The sequence below is a fragment of the Vicugna pacos genome, chromosome 7 (assembly GCF_048564905.1).
Source record: "Vicugna pacos chromosome 7, VicPac4, whole genome shotgun sequence".
In the NCBI taxonomy this organism is placed as follows: Eukaryota; Metazoa; Chordata; class Mammalia; order Artiodactyla; family Camelidae; genus Vicugna; species Vicugna pacos.
This window is the reverse complement of record NC_132993.1, coordinates 74,551,684-74,573,266: the sequence shown is the minus strand read 5'-3', so window position 1 is coordinate 74,573,266 and position 21,583 is coordinate 74,551,684. Positions and strand designations below refer to the sequence as shown.

The window sequence follows — 21,583 nt, the reverse complement described above, 5'->3', positions numbered from 1 at the left end:
ACATTATATACCACAATCAAGTTGGGTTTAACCCAGGGACACAAGGATAATTCAATATGCACAAATTAATCAATGTGATACATCACATCAACAAGAGAAAGGACAAAAATCACATAATCATCTCAAGAGATGCAGAAAAAGCATTTGATAAAATTCAACACCCATTTATGAAAAAAAAAAACCCTCTAACTAAAGTGGGTATAGAGGGAACATATCTCAACATAATAAAAGCTATTTATGACAAACCTACAGCCAGCATAATACTCAATGGTAAAAAGCTGAAAGCCTTCCCCCTAAAATCTGAAACAAGACAAGGATGCACTTTCACCACTTCTATTCAATATAGTATTGCAAGTCCCAGCCATAGCAATTTGACAAGAAAAAGAAATAAAAGGGATCCAAGTTGGAAGAGAAGAGGTAAAACTGTCACTATATGTGGATGACATGATACAGAAAACCCTACAGGCTCCAAACAAAAACTACTAGAACTGACAAAAGAACTTGGCAAGGTAGCAGGACACAAGACTAACACACAGAAAATAGTGGCATGTCTTTACACTAACAATGAAATATCAGAAAAGGAAAATAAAGAAATAATCCCTTTTAAAATTGCATCCAAAAAATTAAAATACTTAGGAATAAACTTGACCAAGGAAGTGAAAGACTTATACGTGGAGAACTATAGAACACTGATTAAGGAAATTAAAAATGACTTAAAGAAATGGAAAGATATCCCATGTTCTTGGATTGGAAGAACTAATATTGTTAAAATAGTCACACTACCCAAAGTAATCTACACATTTAATGTGATCCCTATCAAATTACCCAGGGCATGTTTTACAGAACTAGAACAAATAATTCTAAAATTTATATGGATTCACAAAAGGCCCAGAGTTGCTAAAGCAATATTGAAGAAAAAGAATGAAGCTGGAGGAATAACCCTCCCAGACCTTAGACAATATTATAGAGCTACAGTAATCAAAACAGCATGGTATTGGTACAAAAACAGACATATGGATCAATGGAACAGAACAGAGAGCCCAGAAATAAACCCACAAACTTTTGGTCAACTAATCTTTGACAAAGGAGGCAAGACTATACAATGGAGAAAAGACAGTCTCTTTAGCAAATGGTGGGGAAAACTGGACAGCTGCATGTAAATTAATGAAGTTAGAACACTCCCTCATACCATACATAAAAATAAACTCAAAATGGTTTGAAGACTTAAATATTAGACAAGATACTATAAACCTCTTAGAAGAAACATAGGCAAAACATTATCTGACATAAATCTCTGCAATGTTCTCCTAGGGCAGTCTACCCAGGCAATAGAAATAAAAGCAAAAATCAACAAATGGGACTTAATTGAGCTTATAAGCCTTTGCACAGCAAAGGACACCATAAGCAAAACAGACAATGAACAGAATGGGAAGAAATATTTGCAAAAGATGAGACTGACAAGGGCTTAATTTCCAGAATATATAAACAGCTTATAGAATTTAGTAAGAAAAAAACAAACCACTCAATCCAAAAATGGGCAGAAGATCCAAAGAAGCAGTTCTCCAGTGAAGACATACAAATGGCCAATAGGCACATGAAAAAATGCTCAATATTGCTAATTATCAGAGAAATGCAAATCAAAACTACAATGAGATTATCACCTCACACCAGTCAGAATGGCCATGATTCAAAGTCCACAAATGATAAATAATGGAGAGAGTATGGAGAAAAGGGAACCCTCCTACACTGTTGGTGGAAATGTAGTTTGGTGCAGCCATTGTGGAGAACAGTATGGAGATTCCTCAAAAGATTAAAAATAGACTCACCATATGATCCAGCAATCCCACTTCTGGGCATATATCCAGAGGGAACTTTAATTCAAAAAGGTACATACACCCCAATGTTTACAGTAGTACTATTTACAATAGCCAAGACATGGAAACAACCTAAATGTCCATTGACAGATGACTGGATAAAGAAGCTGTGGTATATTTATACAATGGAATACTACTCAGCCATAAAAAATAAATGCCATTTGCAGCAACATGGATGGACCTGGAGATTGTCATTCTAAGTGAAGTAAGCCAGAAAGAGAAAGACAAATACTGTATGATATCAATTATATGTGGAATCTTTTTTGAAAAAAAAGACAAACAAACTTATTTACAAAACAGAAACAGACTCACAGACAGAGAAAACAAACTTATGGTTACCAGGTGGAGAATGAGGTGGGAAGGGATAAACTGGGAGTTCAAGATTTGCATATACTAATATATATATATATATATATATATATATATATATATATATATAAAATAAATAACAAGTTTATACTGTATAGCACAGGGAACTATATTCAATATCTTGTAGTAACCTATGCTGAAAAAGATTATGAAAAACCAATATATGTATGTTCATGTATGGCTGAAGCATTATGCTGTAAACTAGAAATTGACACAACATTGTAAACTCACTATACTTCAATTAAAAAATATATACATAAAAAAGGAAAAAGTGGGCTATGAAAGGGGACCAAGAAGTAGAGCGAACAGGTGGTGAACTCTTTTAAGTTCTCAGTGCAAAGTACTTAAGTTATCCAAAGTATTACTTAGGTCACCAGTCCTTAACCATTTGAAATACATAGGTCTGTGTTTAAGACAGTAAAATCCATGGCTTTTCCTTTCTGTTTGGACTTGACTATGTGATTCTAATATGTACCATTCCTTTATATAAGTTTAAATATGGTTGATTGGAGTTTGTGCTCATGAACTTTCTGGCTGTTGTTAAGCAATTTCATAAACTTTATTTTTAGTTATGAAAATGTTCATATAATTGCATATGGTGAAAAATATTAAATATTATAAAAATTGCCACATTGCTTTACAGTTTCCTCTACTTAATAATTTAAAATACACACAACTACATCAAATACACTAAGATGCGAGTTTCACCAAATTCATACAAATTTTGATTTCAAGAAGGGCAAACTAAAAGGAGACTTAGAGATATCCCACAGAGCTGACTTTTTGTTTCTTAAAGAAGGTAAAAGCAGACAGAACACTAAGTAAATGAAATATTAACAAAAGAGACTATTATAAATCATATTTGGAAAAGTTCATCAGAAGTGACTTCACCTAATCATAAAAATACAATCCAATAGATAGGTCTATTCAGTATTGTATAATTTAACTGTTCCAGTAGGAAACAAGTAAGGCTGGAAAGAGAATCCATAAAATAACTATATAGTACACCATTATAAAAGTAAAAAAATCTATCTTATTACATCAGGCTATAAAATGGCTGAATGTTTCTCCCCATCAGTGCATTGTCTTAAATTTAAAAAAAAATCAAGAATCAGTGCAACTGCATCATATTTACAATGTGTTTTATTCACAGCTTAAACTTACATTGATGTCACAAAAAGTACTAAGTAGAAAACATGTTATATGAGAGCTCTCATACAAAGAATTCTAAAATAAGTGTCTCCTTTTACCTATATCTTTGTATAATTTCTTCTTCTTGATTTTGAGTGGAAACTATGAAAATGTCATCATGCCATGTTGCATTACATGTCAAAACAAAGATTATCTTGGGTAGGACTGTCTCAATTCTCTGAGCTCTTTAAAAGCAGAGTTATCACAAGCTGCTTGCAGAAAAAGAGCAGAGATATTCAAAGCATAAGAACTGAATGGATTATTGCTGGCTTGAAGATGGAGATGGCCTCTAGAAGCTTAGAGTGATTGCCTACTGACAGTCAGCAAGTAAACAGAGATCTCAGTCACGAGGAACTGGATTTTGCCAACAATACGAATGAGCTTGGAAGTAGATTATTTCTCAGATCATCCAGATGAGAACTCAGCCTGGCCAAAACCTTGAGTCCAGCCTTGTGGATGCCCTGAGCAGAGAACCTAACCACACTGAGGTCCTGACCTACAGAACTATAAGCTGATAAACAGCTGTTATTTTACTTAATTTTTTTTCAGCTTTATAACTAATTGTATTAAAAATTTTTAAATGAGTTACTTTGATATACAATATTATATGTTTCAGGTGTACAACATAGTGACTGACAATTTTTAAAGGTTATGTTCCATTTATAGTTATGATAAAATGTTGGCTATATTCCCTTTGCTGTACTTATATCCCTGTAGCTTATTTATTTAATACATTGTAGTCTGTACCTCTTAGCCCACCACCCCCGTCTTGCCTCTCCTTCTCCCTCACTGGTAACCACTAGTTTGTTCGCCTGTGAGTCTGCTCCTCTTTTGTTATATTCACTAGTTTGTCTTATTTTTTAGATTCTACATATAAGCAGTATCATACAGTATTTGTCTTTCTCTGTCTGACTCATTTCATGTAGCATGATGTCCTCCAAGTCCATCCATGTTGCTGCAAATGGCAAATTTTCATTCTTTTTTATGGCTCAGTAGTATTCTATTGTATGTATATATACTTCTCTATCCATTCATCTGTTGATGGACACAGGCTGTTTACATGTAATTGCAATTGTAAGTAATGCTGCTACGAACACTGGGATGCGATTATCTTTTTATCTTTTTGAATTCGTGTTTCTGGGTTTTCCTTTTTTTTTTCTTTTGGCTATATACCCAGGAGTGGAATTGCTGGGTCATGTGGTAGTCCTATTTTTAGTTTTTTGAGAAATCTCCATATCCTTTTCCATAGTGGCTGTGCCAATTTACATTCCCATCAACAGTATACAAGGGTTCCCTTTTCTCCATATCCTCACTAACATTTGTTATTTGTAAACTTTTTCATGATAGCCATTCTGACAGGTGTGAGGTGATTGTTTTGGCTATTTGAGGTCTTTTGTGCTTCCATAAAATTTTAGAATTATTTGTTTTTAGTTGTGGTTTTGATTCGCATTTCCCAGATTAGCGATGTTAAGCATCTTTTCATGTGCCTGTTGGCCATTTGCATTTCCTCTTTGGAAAAAAAATGTCCATTCAGTTCTTCTGCCCATTTTCTAATCAGGTTGTTTGCTTTCCTGATGTTGAGTTGTTAGAGCTGTTTATATATTTTAGATATCGGTCATATCATTTACAAATATTTCCTCCTATTCAGCAGGCTGTCCTTTTATATTGTTGATTGTTTCCTTTGCTGTGTGGAAGCTTTTGAGTTTAATTAGGTCCAGTTTGTTTATTTTTGCTTTTATTCCTTTGCTTTAGGAGACAGATCCAAAAAATATTGCTATGATTTATGTCAAAGAGTGTTCCGCCTCTGCTTTCTTCTAGAAGTTTTACGTTTTCTGATACTACATTTAGGTCTTTAATCCATTTTTAATTTAGTTTTCAATATGGTGTTAGAAAATATTCTGATTACATTCTTTTACATGTAGCTGTCCGGTTTTCTCAATACCACTTATTGAAGAGACTGTCTTTTTTCCACTGGAAACTCTTGCCTCTTTTTGTCATAGATTAATTGACCAGAAGTTTGTGGGTTTATATCTGGGCTCTCTATTCTGTTCCACTGATATGTCTGTTTTGATTACTGTAGCTTTGTTAGTGTAGTCTGAAGTTAAGGAGCATGACTTCTCCAGTTCTTTTCTTCTTTCTCAAGATTGTTTTGGCTATTTGAAGCCTTTTGTGTTTTCATAAAAATTTTAGAATTACTTGTGTTTTAGTTGTGTATAAAGTGTCCTTGGTGTTTTGATAGGGATTGCATTGAATCTGTAGATTGCCTGGGTAGCATGGTCATTTTACAGTATTTATTCTTTCAATCCATGAAATGGTATATATTTCCATCTAATTTTGGATTTTGTTTGTTCTTTTTCTAGTTTCGATAGGTTGGGTTTTTCCTTGTTTTCTGAGGTAGGCTTGTATTGCTATAAAGTTCCCTTTTAGGACTGCTTTTGCTGCACCCCATAGATTTGGGGTCATTGTTTTTGTTTTCATTTGTCTCTAGGTATTTTTAAATTTCCTTTGATTTCTTCAGTGATCCATTGGCTGTTTATAGAAGCATATTATTTAGCCTCCATGTGTTTGTGGTTTTTTTGCAGTTTTTCTTCTTGTAGTTGATTTCTGGTCTCATAGCATGGTGGGAAAAGATGCTTGACATAATTTTAGTTTTCTTAAATTTACTGAGGCTTGTTTTGAGGCCCAGCATGTGATCTATCCTGGAAAATGTTTCACGTCACTTGAAAAGAATGTGTATTCTGTGGCTTTTGGATGGATGTTCTATATCAAACAATTAATTCCATCTAGTCTAATGTATCATTTAAGGCTCGTGTTTTCTTATTGATTTTCTCTCTGGATGATATGCCCATTAATGTAAGTGGGGTGTCCAGGATACCCCAGGGTAAACAGATGTTATTTTAAGTCAATAAATTTGTAGTAATTTTTTACAATAGAAAACTAGTATAACAGCTAAGTACAAATTTTGAAAAGACTTTCTTAAGACAAGTCACCAGTATTCATTCCAATTTGTTGTTTTCAACAGTTATAGGGATTGTGGTTATTTACATTTTTATAGTCACAGACCTACTTATCATTGTTAAAAATTAGAAATACAACTCAAATCATTCTTAGTCCTTCAGTTTCAGGGACTGAAACCAGCTTTGACTTCTAAAAGTTACAGTGCCTTCTGGGGCATCAGCCTTAATCCATTTTTCATGTTTGCTTGCTTGATTCATGAGCCCTGAAACACAAAATTGCATAAAGTTATAGCTTAATTGACATGAACAATATTTGACTACATAGATCTTAACAATACATCTCTAAAACTGCAAAACACTTTGGAAAAGTAAATATCTTAGTAAAGATAGTCTGAGTTGGAAAAGAATTGCAGAGGTTATCTGGGCTTGTTCCTTCCTTTCATTACCTCAGAATAACTCTGAAAGGGAAGCTATTTTTTTTTTTTTGTATTCAGGTTTTAAAAAATATTTAGGTACAACTGACAAAATAACACATGTATTTAAAGTATGTAATGTAGTAAGTTTTGACACTTAAGTAAAAGTCTGTAAAACTCTCTCTTCAATCAAGATAATGAATATATGCATCACTTGTAAAAGTCTCCTTGTGCCCCTCTGTAATCTTTCCCTCCTGCCCCTCCCCTCCTGTCACCTCCACATCCCCACCCCCAATCCCTCAACAATTACTCAACTACTTGGTGTCACTATAGATTAATTGAATTTTTAAAATTTTAACAAATGGAATCATAGAGTATGTACGGTATGTTGTTTTTAAAAAAAAACAATCTAGGTTCTGTCACTCAGCATAATTATTTGAGGTTCATTCACACTATAGCATGTATCAGTTAGCTTCCTTCCACTCATGCTGATTAGTAATTTGTTGAATGGTCATGGGCACGCTGTGTACCTCCTCTCTCTCTGGAACTCTCTCTTGTAAACTCTAGCATCCCTGATCTCCTCCACTTGATGAGTCTGTTGGATTCTGCCTGTGTTACCCCTTCCTGCCCCACAACCTGGAAACTCTCTCAAGGTGACAGGCTATGGCAATCATAGAGCTCACCTGGTTCGCTTCCCATCTCTAAGTCTTCTAGCTGTTTATTTTTTTTTCTTTCAATCAAGGTAATTAAGGTGTTACACCTCTCCGGAGCTCCACAGCAGTTCTGTACTTAAGAAACCAGTCAAATCTGAACTGAGGAGAGTTGTGAATACACTTTCTCAACTCATAATATATATTTTCTTTGCTGAATCCAAACACACAAGTCAGGAAGCAACACTCTTCTTTTCTACAGTTTTACTTTTTGTTACTACTGTATGATGTTCCTAGCTGCTGAAAAGGTGCTTTGTACCATTCAATCTGTATCAGGTGCTTCCTCGATACAAATTCTTCTTTGAATTCTTGCTTTTCCCCTTTAATCTGAGCCATAATCTTGTCTATGTCTTCACTGTGTCTTTCCCAGAACACAGCTAAGTATTCAATGACTTCCTTTGGAAGTTTTTCTTCTACTTTTCTTGCTATATTTTCAGTATCATCAAACCCCATTTCTTATTAAACTGGTTACGATCTCTCTCATTCCAACTGGTAAATCCCTGTGTTGGAAACTTCTCTTTTTCCTCGAACTCTTGATCATTAAGAGGTTCAACTTTGTCAGTTTAACTCTGTTCATCTTTTTGTGCCTCTGCTGCATGTAACAGGTCAAGATTTCAAGGTATATACACCCAATAGTTTCCCATATACAGATTTCTTTTTTCTAATAATTAAACATAGAGTAAAGAACGAGAAATTCTAAGTATTAGTTGTGATAACTTTATTTTTTTTTATACCTTTTGGCATCAATAATAAAGCATCAGTAATAGTAAGGTTTTCCCAAATATCCAAGATCTTTTCCTTAATGTATTACTTGTCACCCAATCATGAGTTTCTTTCTTAGGAAAAGATAAACGAATCTACCTATTTCCTTCTGCAGTGGTAGAGACCATGCATAGTGCTACTGCTACTAGCAAAATGAACACACAAGTGATTTTTAGCTTAGAGACAATACTCAAAAGCAAGATGGTTTATAAAGTTCCATTTAGGTTGCTTGAAAATAGCTTTATCTTGCCAATAAAGTAATTTACTGAAAGCTCTGTACTTTGGGCTGAAATCTGTGGAGACTCTTATTATAATTTGTAAAGTTTATAAATTCTTTCTTACAAAAATTTTTGCAACACAGTTTGGAACTTGAGGTTGCAGAAACCTTGTTCCTTATTTAATTCCCTTTGTCAATGAAAATCAGACAGTATTCTTTTGATCAAGAAATGGAAAATAATTACCCTATCCCGATGTGGCTTGGCTTTCATTAAATGAGAGAAGTTTCTTCTCGGGACATGTTTTTAAAGTCTAGCATTTGCTCTCTAAATCTGCCATGTCCAAATCTACTCAAATATATGAATAACCAAATTTGATTGATTAACTGATTTCTAAATACCTAGTTGAGAAGCATTAGTCATTATTTAACCCAAAATGCATCTGATCTAATCTGCACTAGCTGTGCATAAAGACAGGGCTCCAAGGAGTAATTTGCAGAATTTCAGTCTCTTGTTTAAAAATAGACTTAAGCTTCTTGGCTAAGGTGAACTTCTCTGCTCCCCCATCCAATTACTCCTTACTCTAAACCCTATAACAGACTTTGTTTATTTACATTTGGTTCAGAGCGATAATTCTGGTGCTGCCTTATTAGGAACAGATTAAACTTCAGTGCATCACAGTTGGAGGATTCCCTCTTTTACATTATAAACACTACTGGCCACCCACCATGGGAAGTAATTTAGAGAGGGTCAAAACATATTTTAAAAATGCTAATACCCTCAAAAAGTTTACCTATGGCTAGGAAAATAAATTATACACTTATGCAATAGCATAAAAATAATTACTCTTAAATCTTATTATATTTAATGCACACATTTCATAAACAAAACCTCTAACACCACATACAATCCCATAACCAAATATTTTAATGTTGTCAACATTCTTTAACTGTTTATAATCTTCCCTTGACAAAAACGTAACCCAGGACATCTTAATAACACATTTTTACTGAGAAGAAAGTATTTTTGAGGTAGTTTTAATGCTGCCCATCATATTTTCTCTCAGTTACCTGGAAAAATGACAAAGTCAACAGTACATTAGGTTTAGAGCAAGTGTACAATTAGCTTTGTCCAAGAAATATTCTTAGAGAGACTCTTTCTTCCTCAAATCTTTCATATCTAATCCCATCCACTGTATTTTTCACATCAGATATTGTACTTTCCATTTCAATTTTGGTCTTTTTTATATCTTCCATGTCTTAACTTTATTCCAATATGTGGAATTCAGTTATAGTAACTATTTTATTTTTCTTCTCTGCTAATTCTAACATCTGGGTCTGTTCTGGATGGGTTTCAACTGATATTCTCTTCATTATGGGTCATGTTTTCTTGCCTCTTTGCATGTCTGATAATCTTTCATTGGATGCCAGACACTGTGAATTTTATTTTGTGGAGTGCTGTGTATTTTTGTATTTCTGTAAATCTTGAGCTTTGTTCAGGGACATAGTTATTTGGAAACAATTTCAGCCTTTCATCTCTCGCTTTCATGATTTGTTAGGTAGTTCTGGAGGAATGCTCAGTCTAGGGCTAAGTGTTCCCAACTACTAAGTGCTCTATTCAATGCTCCGTGATTATGATATTTTCCAGTCTGGCAGGTGGTATAGGTATTATTCCTGGACCTGTGTGAGCCCTAGGGTCTATTCCCTCTGGTACTTTATTCTATAAACTCCAGCTGTCTTGGTATCTGTGGACTCTCCTCATGATCTCCTCAACTCAAGGGTCTGCTGGGCTCTACATTAGTTCCCTTTCCATGTACGACAGCCTGAAGACTCTCAAAACAGTAAGCAAGGACTCATTTTGCTTGTTTCCCATCTCTCAGTGACCACTTTCTTTTATTGACTGATGTATAGTGTCTCAGAAACTGGGTTTTTTCCCCATGTATTTTGTCTATTTAAAAATGTTTGTTATTGTTGGTTTAAGTAGAAGAGTAAATCAGTCCCCTCTACTCCACTTCTAGCCTGGAAGCTTTCTCTGATCTTTCTCTCTTTCTTCCTTTCCCCACCTTTTTTCCCTCTCCCTCCTTTCATCATGCTCTCTCTCTCTCTTTTTAACTTCTTAGTGTGAAATAATTAAAGGCTTACAAGAAATTGCAAAAGTAGTAAAAAGAGGTCCTGTGAACTCATTACCCAGTTCCCCTAATTCTGACATCTTATAATTACCCATAGTGCATTATCAGAAATAGGTAATTGTTTGGCAAAGTACAATTAATTAGACTATAGACTTTACTCAGATTTCACCAATTTTTACATACACTCACTTTAAAAAAATGTTTTGTGTATACTTTTTTTTTAAATGTGAAAAATTTTATTACAGTTTTAAGATTAGCAACAACCCTTGGGGAAGTGGAGTGAGCATCCCATTGAAATCATACACCCAAGAGCATAGGAATGTACGTCACAGTATGTCATTTCTATATTTTTTTTTACTTTTTTTAAAACATTTTTTATTGATTTATAATCATTTTATGTGTATACTTTTATGACATTTTATCACATGTATAGATTCACTTAACCATCATTATAATCAAAATACAGAACTGTTCTATCACCACACAGGAAGTTCCTTGTGACATCCCTTTAGAGTCTTTTCTTCCCTCTGTTTTCTTAACTTCTGGCAACAACTTTTCTGTTCTCCATTTCCATAATTATATCAATTCAAGAATGTTATATAAATATAATCATATAGTAGACAGTATTTTGAGACTGGCTTTTTTCACTCAGCATAATGCCCTGAAGTTCTATCCAAGTTGTATTAATAGATAGTTCCTTTTTATTGTTGAATAGTACTCCACTGTATGGACATATCACAGTTTGTATGACCATTTACTGGTAGGATAGTTTAGTCATTTCCAGTTTTTAGTTATTACAAATAAAGCTATGAATACTTGTATACAGGTTTTAATGTGAATATTAAGTTTCATTTGTCAAAGATAAGTGCCCAAGAATGTAATCATTGGGTCATATGGTAGTTTTCGTGTTTAGTTTTTCTTAAACAAAATGCCAAACTTAGTTCTAGACTGGCTATACTACTATACTATTTCACATTACCAACAGCAATGCAAGAGAGATCGAATCTCTCCACATTCTTCCCAGTATTTAATATTTCAGCATTTTTTATTTTAGCCATTCTAATAGGTACATAGTAGCATCTAATTCTGATTTTAATTTGTACTTCACCAGTGGCTACTGATGTTGAACATGTTTTTGTGTTTTAACTTGTCATCCTATATATATTTTATGGGTGTACTATTTCTTAAATTGTATATAATTACACTTTTATGTGTACAAATTTTTTTTCTTCATTACTGTTAAGAGTTTGCATAAGGTAAGATTTGACAGTGGTTCATTATTTCTTGAATAACCAAAAGAAATACAAACAAACAAATCCCTCCCTCCCCAGGCATTACAAACAGAATTCATGTGCTCTAAGACTGGGGCCTGCACTTTGATTTCTAGTCTAGGGGTCAGTAAGTTACAGCCCACAGAACAAATCTGGCCTGAGGCCTGGTTTTATGGCCTAAGAGCTCAGAATGACTTCTATATTTTTAAAGGGTTATAAAAAACAAAAACAAAAACAAAAAAGAATACACAACAGAAACCATATGTGCCTGCAAAGTCTAACATTTACTATCTGGCCTTACAGATAAAGTTTGCAGATTAACAGAAACAAAATATGATCTTCCTTTTTTTTTTTTTCTGAATAAGCCTTAACAAAGTTGATGTCTCTCTACAATACTCCTAGAATCTTATACTTTTAACAAAACGGAGAAACAAAAATACCATAAAAGCACAAATGACCTGAAGGCAGTTCCTACATTAATTTCCTGTCAAAAGTGTTTTTAAGCGTTTAGTTATAAGCCTATAGCAGTCTTCATCCTGCTACCAAATTTTTCATGTTGTCCTGAAGCATATCTACACGACAATTTCATGTGCTATAAGCTTAGAAAAAATTAAAACTTCAGTGTGTTCTAAAAAAAAGTTATTTCTATGAGTCATATCAAAAAACTAGATTGTTTCTCCTTTAGAAAGGAAAAAAAAAACTATCTCTAGATCTAAAAAGTGGCATCTTGTGGGCCTAGACTCATTGCAATCTCTTCTCCAACCTATAATCCAGTTTTCTAATATAAATCACAGTACCATTAAATGTATAACTCTCCAGCCTACAAAGAAGCCAAGAACTCCCTTATGACTTGGTGGTTTATTTTGATCCCAAATGGATGTGTTTTTATCATGCCTTCCATTTCCAGTTTGACTAAAACAAAGTGAACCCATTTTCCCTACCGTGCAGACAATGACAAACAACAATCTGTGGCTGGTAACATACTTTATCTCTAATACTTTCTAATCACCAAAGTTGGGGAGCTTTTAAGACAAAAGGACTTTGTACCACATGCATTTGGGGGCTTAGAAAATGGCTTGATACACAACAGTGAGGTTTCATATGTAAGTTGATGAACCCAGTCTAAAACCTGACAGAGAAGTTAGCTTCTTCCTAAAAATATCTTACCTAAGCCATTCACTACCTGTCCAATTTGTCATAGATGGGTAGAGCACAAAACTGAGAATCAAGGATCTCTTAAGGATTAGAGAATGCACCCTAAAGAAAGAATACACAGTGTGCACAACTCTTCAGTAGGTAAATGTTTTAGTCTAAGAGAGTTACAGGCTTTCTTTTGACCTCAGAATAGCACGTAATATTTGTAAATCACTTTAAGAATTATACAACATGCAGTTATTTATCAGTGACAGCAAAAGCAAGGGAAACCATAGAACAAGAAATCAAATAAAATTACAGGGCTGACATCAAACCCTGTGGGGAGCCGGAGCCCTAGGGACTAAATTTTACTGGCATGGCTTCTTGCAGAAATCATGCTACAGATACAATCCAGACCTCTTAGTGGTGAGGATATTTCTGTTTCAATGTTTCATAGGCTCTGTAAAGAAGGCCCAGAAGAGCTGAGCTCAGCTGCCTATAATAACAACTTACATATAAAGCTGATCATTACTTCCCATATTGGATTCCAGATTGGAAATCCCCACAGAAAAAGCAATCTGCTCTGGTTTTCTAGGCCTTTTAAATTATTCCATCCACTTGATAAATAACGTCTGTGGCCTTTTTGAGCACCAAACAGTTTTAGAGTCAATATGAAATATGAAAGTCTCTTTAAACCCAGTAACTTGTTCATACAGCTCTCTCCAAAAGAGATTGCTGCCTTATCTCATATGTAAGACATAACAATACGTACATAAAAATAATAGGCTAAGGAGCTTCATAATCATCAATAAGGTAGGCACGCATCTTCCTCACAGTATCCATTTACAGGCATAATTTAAGATTTTATAGAATTTTTATATAATAAACATTTAAAAATAATAAAAAAATTTTATTGCTAAAAAATACTAACCATTATCTGAGTCTTCAGCGATTAACAATCTTTTTGCTGGTGGAAGGTCTTGCCTCGATGTTAATGGTTGCTGACTGACTGGGGGGTGATTGCGGAAGGCTGGGGTGGCTGTGGCAACTTCTTAAAATAAGACAATACTAATGTTTGCTGCATTGACTGACTCTTCCCTTCACAGGGAGCACTTTAGAGCACTCAACGCTATTTGACAGCATTTTACCCACAATAGAAATTCTTTCAAAACTGGAGCCAATCCTCTTAAACTCTGCCACTGCTTTATCAAATAAAATTCTGTACTACTCTAAATCCTTTGTTGTAATTTCAACAGTCTTCATAGCATCTTCAACAGAAGTAGATTCTATCTTAAGAACCACTTTCTTTGCTCATCCATAAGAAGCCACCTCACCCATTAAAGCTCTATCATGAGATTGCAGTAATTCACTCACATCTTCCAGCTCCAGTTCAAATTCTAGTTCTCTTGCTATTTCTACCACATACGCAGTTCCTCCACTGAAGTCTTGAACCCCTCAAAGTCATCCATGAGGTTTGGACTCAACTTCTTCCAACCTCCTGTTAATGTTGATTTTCTGACCTCTTCCCATGAATCACAAATGTCCTTAATGACATCTAGAATGGTGAATCCTTTACAGAAGGCTTTCAACCAACTTTGCTCACATTCATCAGGAGGATCACTATCTACGGCAGCTAGAGCCTTATGAAACTTATTTCTTAAATAATGAGACTTGAGAGTTGAAATTACCCTTTGATCCATGGGCTGCAGCAGGCTTGAAAAGAACATTGATCTCATTGCACATTTCCATCAGACATCTTGGGTAACCCCCACGTGCAATGTCAATGACCAGCGATATTCAGAAAGGAATCTTTTTTTTCTTTCTGAGCAGTAGGTAGCAGCAGTGGCCTTACAATACTCAGTAAACAATGCTGTACAGATTTGCTGTCATCCAGACTTTGCCATTCCATTTACAGAGCACAGACAGAGTAGACTGAGCATAATTCTGAAGGGCCCTAGGATTTTCAGAATGGTAAATGAAGACTGGCTTCAACTTTAAGTCCCCAAAGCATTAGCCCCTAAAAAGACAGTCATTCAGTCCTTTGAAGCCAGGCACTGATTTCATCTCTCTATCTGTGAAAGTCCAAGATGGCACCTTTGTACAATATAAAGCTGTTTCTTCTACACTGAAAATCTGTTGTTTAGTGTAGCCACCTTCTTTAATTATCTTAGCAAGATCTTCTGGATAACTTGCTGTAGCTTCTACATCAGCTCTTGCTGCTTCATCTTGCATTTTTTATAACATGGAGATGGCTTCTTTCCTTAAACCTTCTTAAACCAAAGTCTGCTAGCCTCAAATTTTTCTTCAGCAGCTTCTTCATTCCTCTTCCAAACTGAAGAGAGTTAGGGCCTTGCTCTGAATTAGCTTTTTGCTTAAGGGAATGCCATGGTTGACTTGATTTTCTATCCAACCCACTAAAATTTTTTCCATATCAGCAATAAGATTGTTTTACTTTTTTATCATTCATGAGCTCACTGGAGTAGCACTTATAATTTCCTTCAAGAATTTTTCCTTTGCATTTACAATCTGGCAAACTGTTTGGTGCAAGAGGCCTACTTCTTGTCCTATCTTGGCTTCAACATGCCTTCCTCACTAAGCTTAATCATTTCTAGCTTTTGATTTAAAGTGAGAGATGTGCGACTCTTCCCTTTACTTGAACACTTGGAGGCCATTGTAGGATTATTAATTGGCCTAATTTCAATATTGTTGTGTCACAGGGACTAGGGAGGCCTGAGGACAGAGAGAGAGATGGGGAAATGGCCAGTCATGGAGCAGTCAGAAGACACAGAACATTTAAAGATTAAATGTTACATGGATGTAGTTTGTGGTGCCACAGAACAACTGCAGTAGTAACATCAACAATCATGGATCACAGATCACCAAAACAAATATAGTAGTAGTAGTAGTAGTAGTAATAATAATAATAATAATAATGTTTAAAATATTACAAGAATTACCAAAACAAGACAGAGATGCAAAATGAACAAATGCTGTTGGAAAAATGGCGCCCGTAGACATGCTCCATGCAGGGTTGTCACAAACCTTCAAATTGTGAAAAACATACTATCTGCAAAGAGCAATAAAGCAAAGTGCAATAAAATGAGGTATACCGATATCTATTTCTTCAACCAAAATTTATTGAAGGCTTAGTTATTTGTTTATTTTAAGATAGATCACTGGAGCCCAGGCCACTGAAGTCTTTTGCCTGAATTACTGCAGTAACCTGCTAATTATAATTAACTTTTCCTTCACCCACTATTGTCATTTTCCCCACTCAAAATTCAGAGATCTTTCTAATACACAGATATGATCATGTGAACCCCAGATTAAAACCTTGCAATGCATTTAGTATAAAAGCCAAATCAACCCTGACTGGCTTGATCTGATATGATCTGACCCCTCTCAAACTTTCCAAACTCCGTTTATGCCACTTTGTCCCTTAAACTCTCTGTACTCTAGCTATATTGGACTAGTCTCACTCCCTCAAACTCATTATGCTGGTCTAATTTAGATGAGCCACCTCCATGCTCTCACAGTACCTGTGCATACCTTTACTATAACATTTATTCCACTTTATTGTATTCACTGGTTTGTTTGTCTTGCTTCACTAGGATGTAAGCTCCTCAGATGTCAGGGAGACCATACTTAATTATATTATCTTATCTTCTAGTTTCTAGCAGTGCCTGACTCAATAAATATTTGTTGTGTGACTGACCAAATAAAGGAAAATAGAGAAGACAGGAGGAGAAGCTAGGCTAAGAAAAGATGGTACTTGTTTTTAAATAATATTGTTTGAGCTGGTACTCCTTTAGTTGGAATGGAAATGGGCAAGAACTTAATAGATTAGGCCTGCAGATACTGATTTTATCCAATGGCAGGACTAGCAGGTGTTCTTAGATAATCTGATGAAGTCTTTTTTTAAATGGCAGAAATGATGAGAATAGAATCTTAAAACTGAACTAAAACTAAACCTAAATTTCATAAAGGCATACGATTCTATGAATAAATGAAAGATGACAACTTATTATAAGAATTCAAACATTCTTAACATATATGAAATAATTTGACTACACTATCATTCAGAGCATTATTAAACAAATTTGTACTATTACTTTATAATTACTAGGGCCAAAACAGGTAACTACTGGTTCCTTATCAGTTTCAAGAGATTAGATCACAAGAAGTTGATTCTTACATTTAATACACTTAAATTTTCATCAAATTTTCTCTATGTAACTAAAAGTCTGCCCATTAGGCATCGAGTAAGATCTTAGATCTGAAAGTGTACAGGTGCTATTTTTATTACTGCTATGGTTTCTGTTAATATTCTATGTTTTTAACAGACTGCTTTCTTAAATTTGATAAAATATAAAATGAATATTTAAAACTAAAATTTGATCTTACGAAGAAGCCCCACTACCACCACTTCTATCACCACTACCACACACACTTTCTTTTTTCTAGACAGTATCTCATGGGTAAGCCTCAATGTCCTTCTCAATGCCATTCTGAGTAAGAGTTAAAGGAAAATTTCACTAGCATTAAGTCTTTTTTTTAAAACTATATACATGTATTATCCATACCATAAATATTTCTTAATAGTAGTATCAGCCATCAATGCAGCCAGAGGTAATTTGAAAAAATGTGCAAAAGCTTTCCACATTTCTGGAATTAAGAATTTGTTGTACTAAAAGATCAAGTTTATAATGTGCACAATACTAAACCAAATTTGTACAAAGCTAACTTTATATCTAGCACTATATATATTTATAGTTGGCCCTTGAACACCATGGTTTGAACAGTGCAAATCCACTATAATAGATTTTTTTCAATAAATATATACTACAATACTACATGATCCACAGTTGGTTGAATCTGCAAATGTGGAACCACAAATATGGAGGAGTGACTATAAAGTTACAGACGGAATTTTGACTGTACTGTGGTGGGGGGCCAATATCCCTAACTCCTGCATTGTTCAAGGGTCAATTGTAGTTGATTTTTAAGTTCAAGAATTAGAGAGCAGCTGTGCCATAAATTTTTTTTTAATGATTAAAAATTTTTAATTATAGTAAAAAAACATTAAATTTTACCATTTTAACTATTTTTATGCTTACAGTTAGTAGTGTCAAGTATACTCACATTGCTGTGCAACAGATCTCCAGAACCTTCCATCTTGCAAAACTGAAACTTTACACCTACTGAACAACTCCCAATTTTCCTCTCCCCCTACTTTGTTTCTTTAGATACATGGTATAAATGCAATTATACATTATTTGTCTTTTTGTGATTAGCTTATTATAGTTAGCATAATGTCCTCAAGGAGCATCCACGTTTAGCATGTGATAGGATTTCCTCCCTTTTTAAGGCTGAAAAGTATTCCATTGTATGTATATATAGTACATTTCATTTATGCATTCATCCATCAATAAACATTTGGGTTGCTTCTACCTCTTGGCTACTGTGAAAAATGCTACTATAAAAATGAGTGTGCAAATAAGTATCACTTTGATAGGAAAGTTTTAAAAAATCAATTTTATCCAGTGACAGGACTAGTGAGCATTTCAAACTAAATGTATGCAATTGTGTTTATGACAAGCAACTGGAAGAAAAATGCAACAGTGGAAAGGAATAAAAGACTAAACCTGCAATTAAGTATAGCATATTTCTATTTATATACAGACAATGACCATTCATCTTACATAGCAAAATGCAGCCTCCTTACCAGTAATTATTATACCATCATCTTTATGAGCTTCATCCATTTCTTCAACACGGACTTCTGAGTTCACATCAATTTCTTTCCCTGATAACTGTAAATAAGCTTGAAGAGAAGATGCAACCTTGACAAGAATGGAGCCTGTGATAAATTTAAAGGAGATCTTATTAATGCAAAGAAATAAAAAGTACCAGAGTCTAACACAAAAATGACTGAAAGGGTAGCATTGCTCCTGATACACTATCTTTACTCATCATTATATTTTATTTAAATAATAGTGCCTTTTCCTTACTTTCAGGTGGTCAACATTCCCTTATTCCCAAGGCATCCACAGCATCTTCTGACAAGAGTTATGAGTCATTAGGACATCATGAACTACTACTTCTTCTTTTGCCAACAGCCCTAGTCAGCTCATCCAATACTAGAAAAGTGGTTTAATACACATGTAGCTTGTAGACAGAATTTATCATTAACTGAGCATTCACTAAGAGTCAGACACCTTTACTGGATTATCTCTTTTAATTTCCCTCTCAACTTTATTATGTATTACTATAATCTTGATTTTACAGATAAGAACTTGTTCAAATTTCCACTGGAGATACTGCTGGAATCTAGATCCATTTCAATGACAACAAACCCATGCCCTTAAGCACTGTGGTATTTCACACACTGCTACCTCGCTGTATTACAGGACTTGTGACCTCACTGATTATTGTAACACAGCTAGAACCCTGAGCGCTTGTACTTTCAGTAGTACCTGGTGTGTAGGGGAGTAGAGAGATAACAATAATTAAAAAAGGGAATATTTAAATTTTAACTAATGCTTCGTTGTAATGGATTACAGACTTTAGGGTACCAGAAGCAAGACATTCAACTTAATATCTACTACTATTTTGTATTAATCCAATTTCTAAAGGAAGAAATAGAAAAAACTACTCTGTTAATAAAGAATCATTTTTCAAAACATTATGTGGATTGCAGTGCAAACCTACCAGCACCCTGTTTTCAGAAGTTTTTTCTATTTCTCATGTATCAAATAATATAAAAGCCCTTTCCATAAAACATTAGCCCCATCTCTATGGATGAAGGTGGTCATGATGACACCCACTGTGAATGATGTAAAGATTCCTTTCAGAATGTGTTTATTTACGGGTCACTGTATGCCTTCTAGTTTGATTAATATCAGCTTAAATTTTCCTAAGTAATCCCATATCGTCTCAGCCTTCCGAATGGGAGCTGGAAATTTGAAGTTAAGACTCATGAACTGTCACATTTACTCCACAAAAAGGGCCAAATGAAACATATCACTACAACTGGTTTATCCCATTTAAAAAACAGATAGCTTTTCAGGGTTTAAATGTAAACTAATAACAGAAGTTGCCCATAAAAACAGATATGAGGGCTTTAGGAACACACAAAACAAAAAACAAACCGGGAGAATTTCGGGATGAATAGAAGACACATGTTTCTCTACCAAACATACTTTAAAAATTAGAAAATAATAGATTTTAAAAAATTTTCCTAGGACTTAATATCTCTGAACATATCAAATGTAACAATTTTCTGAACACTTCTTTCTGTTCTTGAATGAATAAAGGGATCTTAAAACTGTGAGAATTTTTTAAATGTTAAGTAATGCAAATAGTTCTATCCCTATCTCTCCACATCCTTAAAAAACAAAAACCATCACTACCAAACCTTCATTATTGTTTGTGAATGAAGAAGTCTCCTGAGTTGAAAGCCTTCCCCAATGTCCCATCTTAAACAGTATTTCTTTAGAAAGGAGAGCTCCTGCTATGTCTTCAACTTCTTTTCACTTCAAAAACTGCTTCATGGTTATTGACATCACTATCATTTTTTAAAAATTAAAAACTGAACTAATACAACAGCATCATTTATTGAAGGTATACTATATTAAGATGAGTAGTTTCATCAGGACAAATTTTAAGTGGAAAAGTCATTACTCAGATGCAGGTCTGACTCTCAAGCCTATACACAGCCTTTCTGAATGAAATAATAAGGTCACTATGTTACCTTTCATATCAATAGAGAAAACAAGCATTGTAACATTCTTTTTCACATGGCAAAATGGCCATAGGGGCTGAAATGACAGCCTAAGAGACTCAAGTGGCTGGCTCTTAAACTCTACAGCAACATAGTGGCAGAGTTGGAAAGAATTACAGATGTCTTTACTATTAAGCAACAGAATCCTGAATAACTTCCCATTATTCTAAAGTTACTATTGCCAAGGGTTTTGAGAATTAAGAGACCTGAATTAAGACAGAAATCTTTGTTTTCAGTTATCCTTAATCTCCTGCCAGTAACATGGTCCCAATAGGGGAACACACAAAAAATTCCAATCAAATTTTGCCACATCATATGCAATTTCAATAATTTACCAGAATAACATTCTAAATAATAGTTAAAAATACTTTATGTGGATAAAGATTAACAATGTTTTTTGTTTGTTTTGTTTTACTTTTTTGCCCATCCACACAATGCAGGAAATAATTTTCATGTAAGAGCTGCTATTTAAAACCTTATTTTTACTCTATTACTAGTTACATTAAATGTAGTAATGGTTCTTTTTTTCTCCTTGGGTCTTCATAATACAAGAATGCAATTATATGACTTTTTTGGTATTTATGAAATACCCTGAATAGTACTGAATACAACAGTATCATTGAAGCTGCTAGAAATTAAGCGAGAACATGATATTATCCTATTTTAAAGGAAAAAATAATAAGATCTTGAGAAATTCTATTTCAGACATAAAACTAAACTGGAAAAACCAAACACTAACATTAAAAAACTCCAAAGTAACAGTCAGTCAATAAATT

At 34.3% G+C, this 21,583-nt stretch overlaps 2 protein-coding genes across 3 annotated transcripts in view; one reads left to right on the top strand and one right to left on the bottom strand.

Moving 5' to 3' along the window:
• Positions 1-21,583, bottom strand: part of FAM185A (family with sequence similarity 185 member A) — a 131,259-nt gene that overhangs the window by 75,311 nt on the left and 34,365 nt on the right. Inside the window, exons 7-8 of one of the 2 annotated variants that reach the window (XM_072965174.1) lie at positions 18,750-18,884; positions 3,369-6,654 (exon numbers count right to left, since the gene is read on the bottom strand). In XM_072965174.1, the coding sequence (XP_072821275.1) occupies positions 6,542-6,654; positions 18,750-18,884 (248 nt within the window). In that variant the 3' untranslated portion in view covers positions 3,369-6,541. Of the gene's footprint in view, positions 1-3,368; positions 6,655-18,749; positions 18,885-21,583 lie in introns of those variants that run through there. The other variant, XM_072965173.1, reaches the window with a different exon arrangement.
• The window catches only part of FBXL13 (F-box and leucine rich repeat protein 13), a 199,536-nt gene that overhangs the window by 172,137 nt on the left and 5,816 nt on the right, over positions 1-21,583 (top strand). The gene's annotated exons all lie outside the window — the stretch shown is intronic.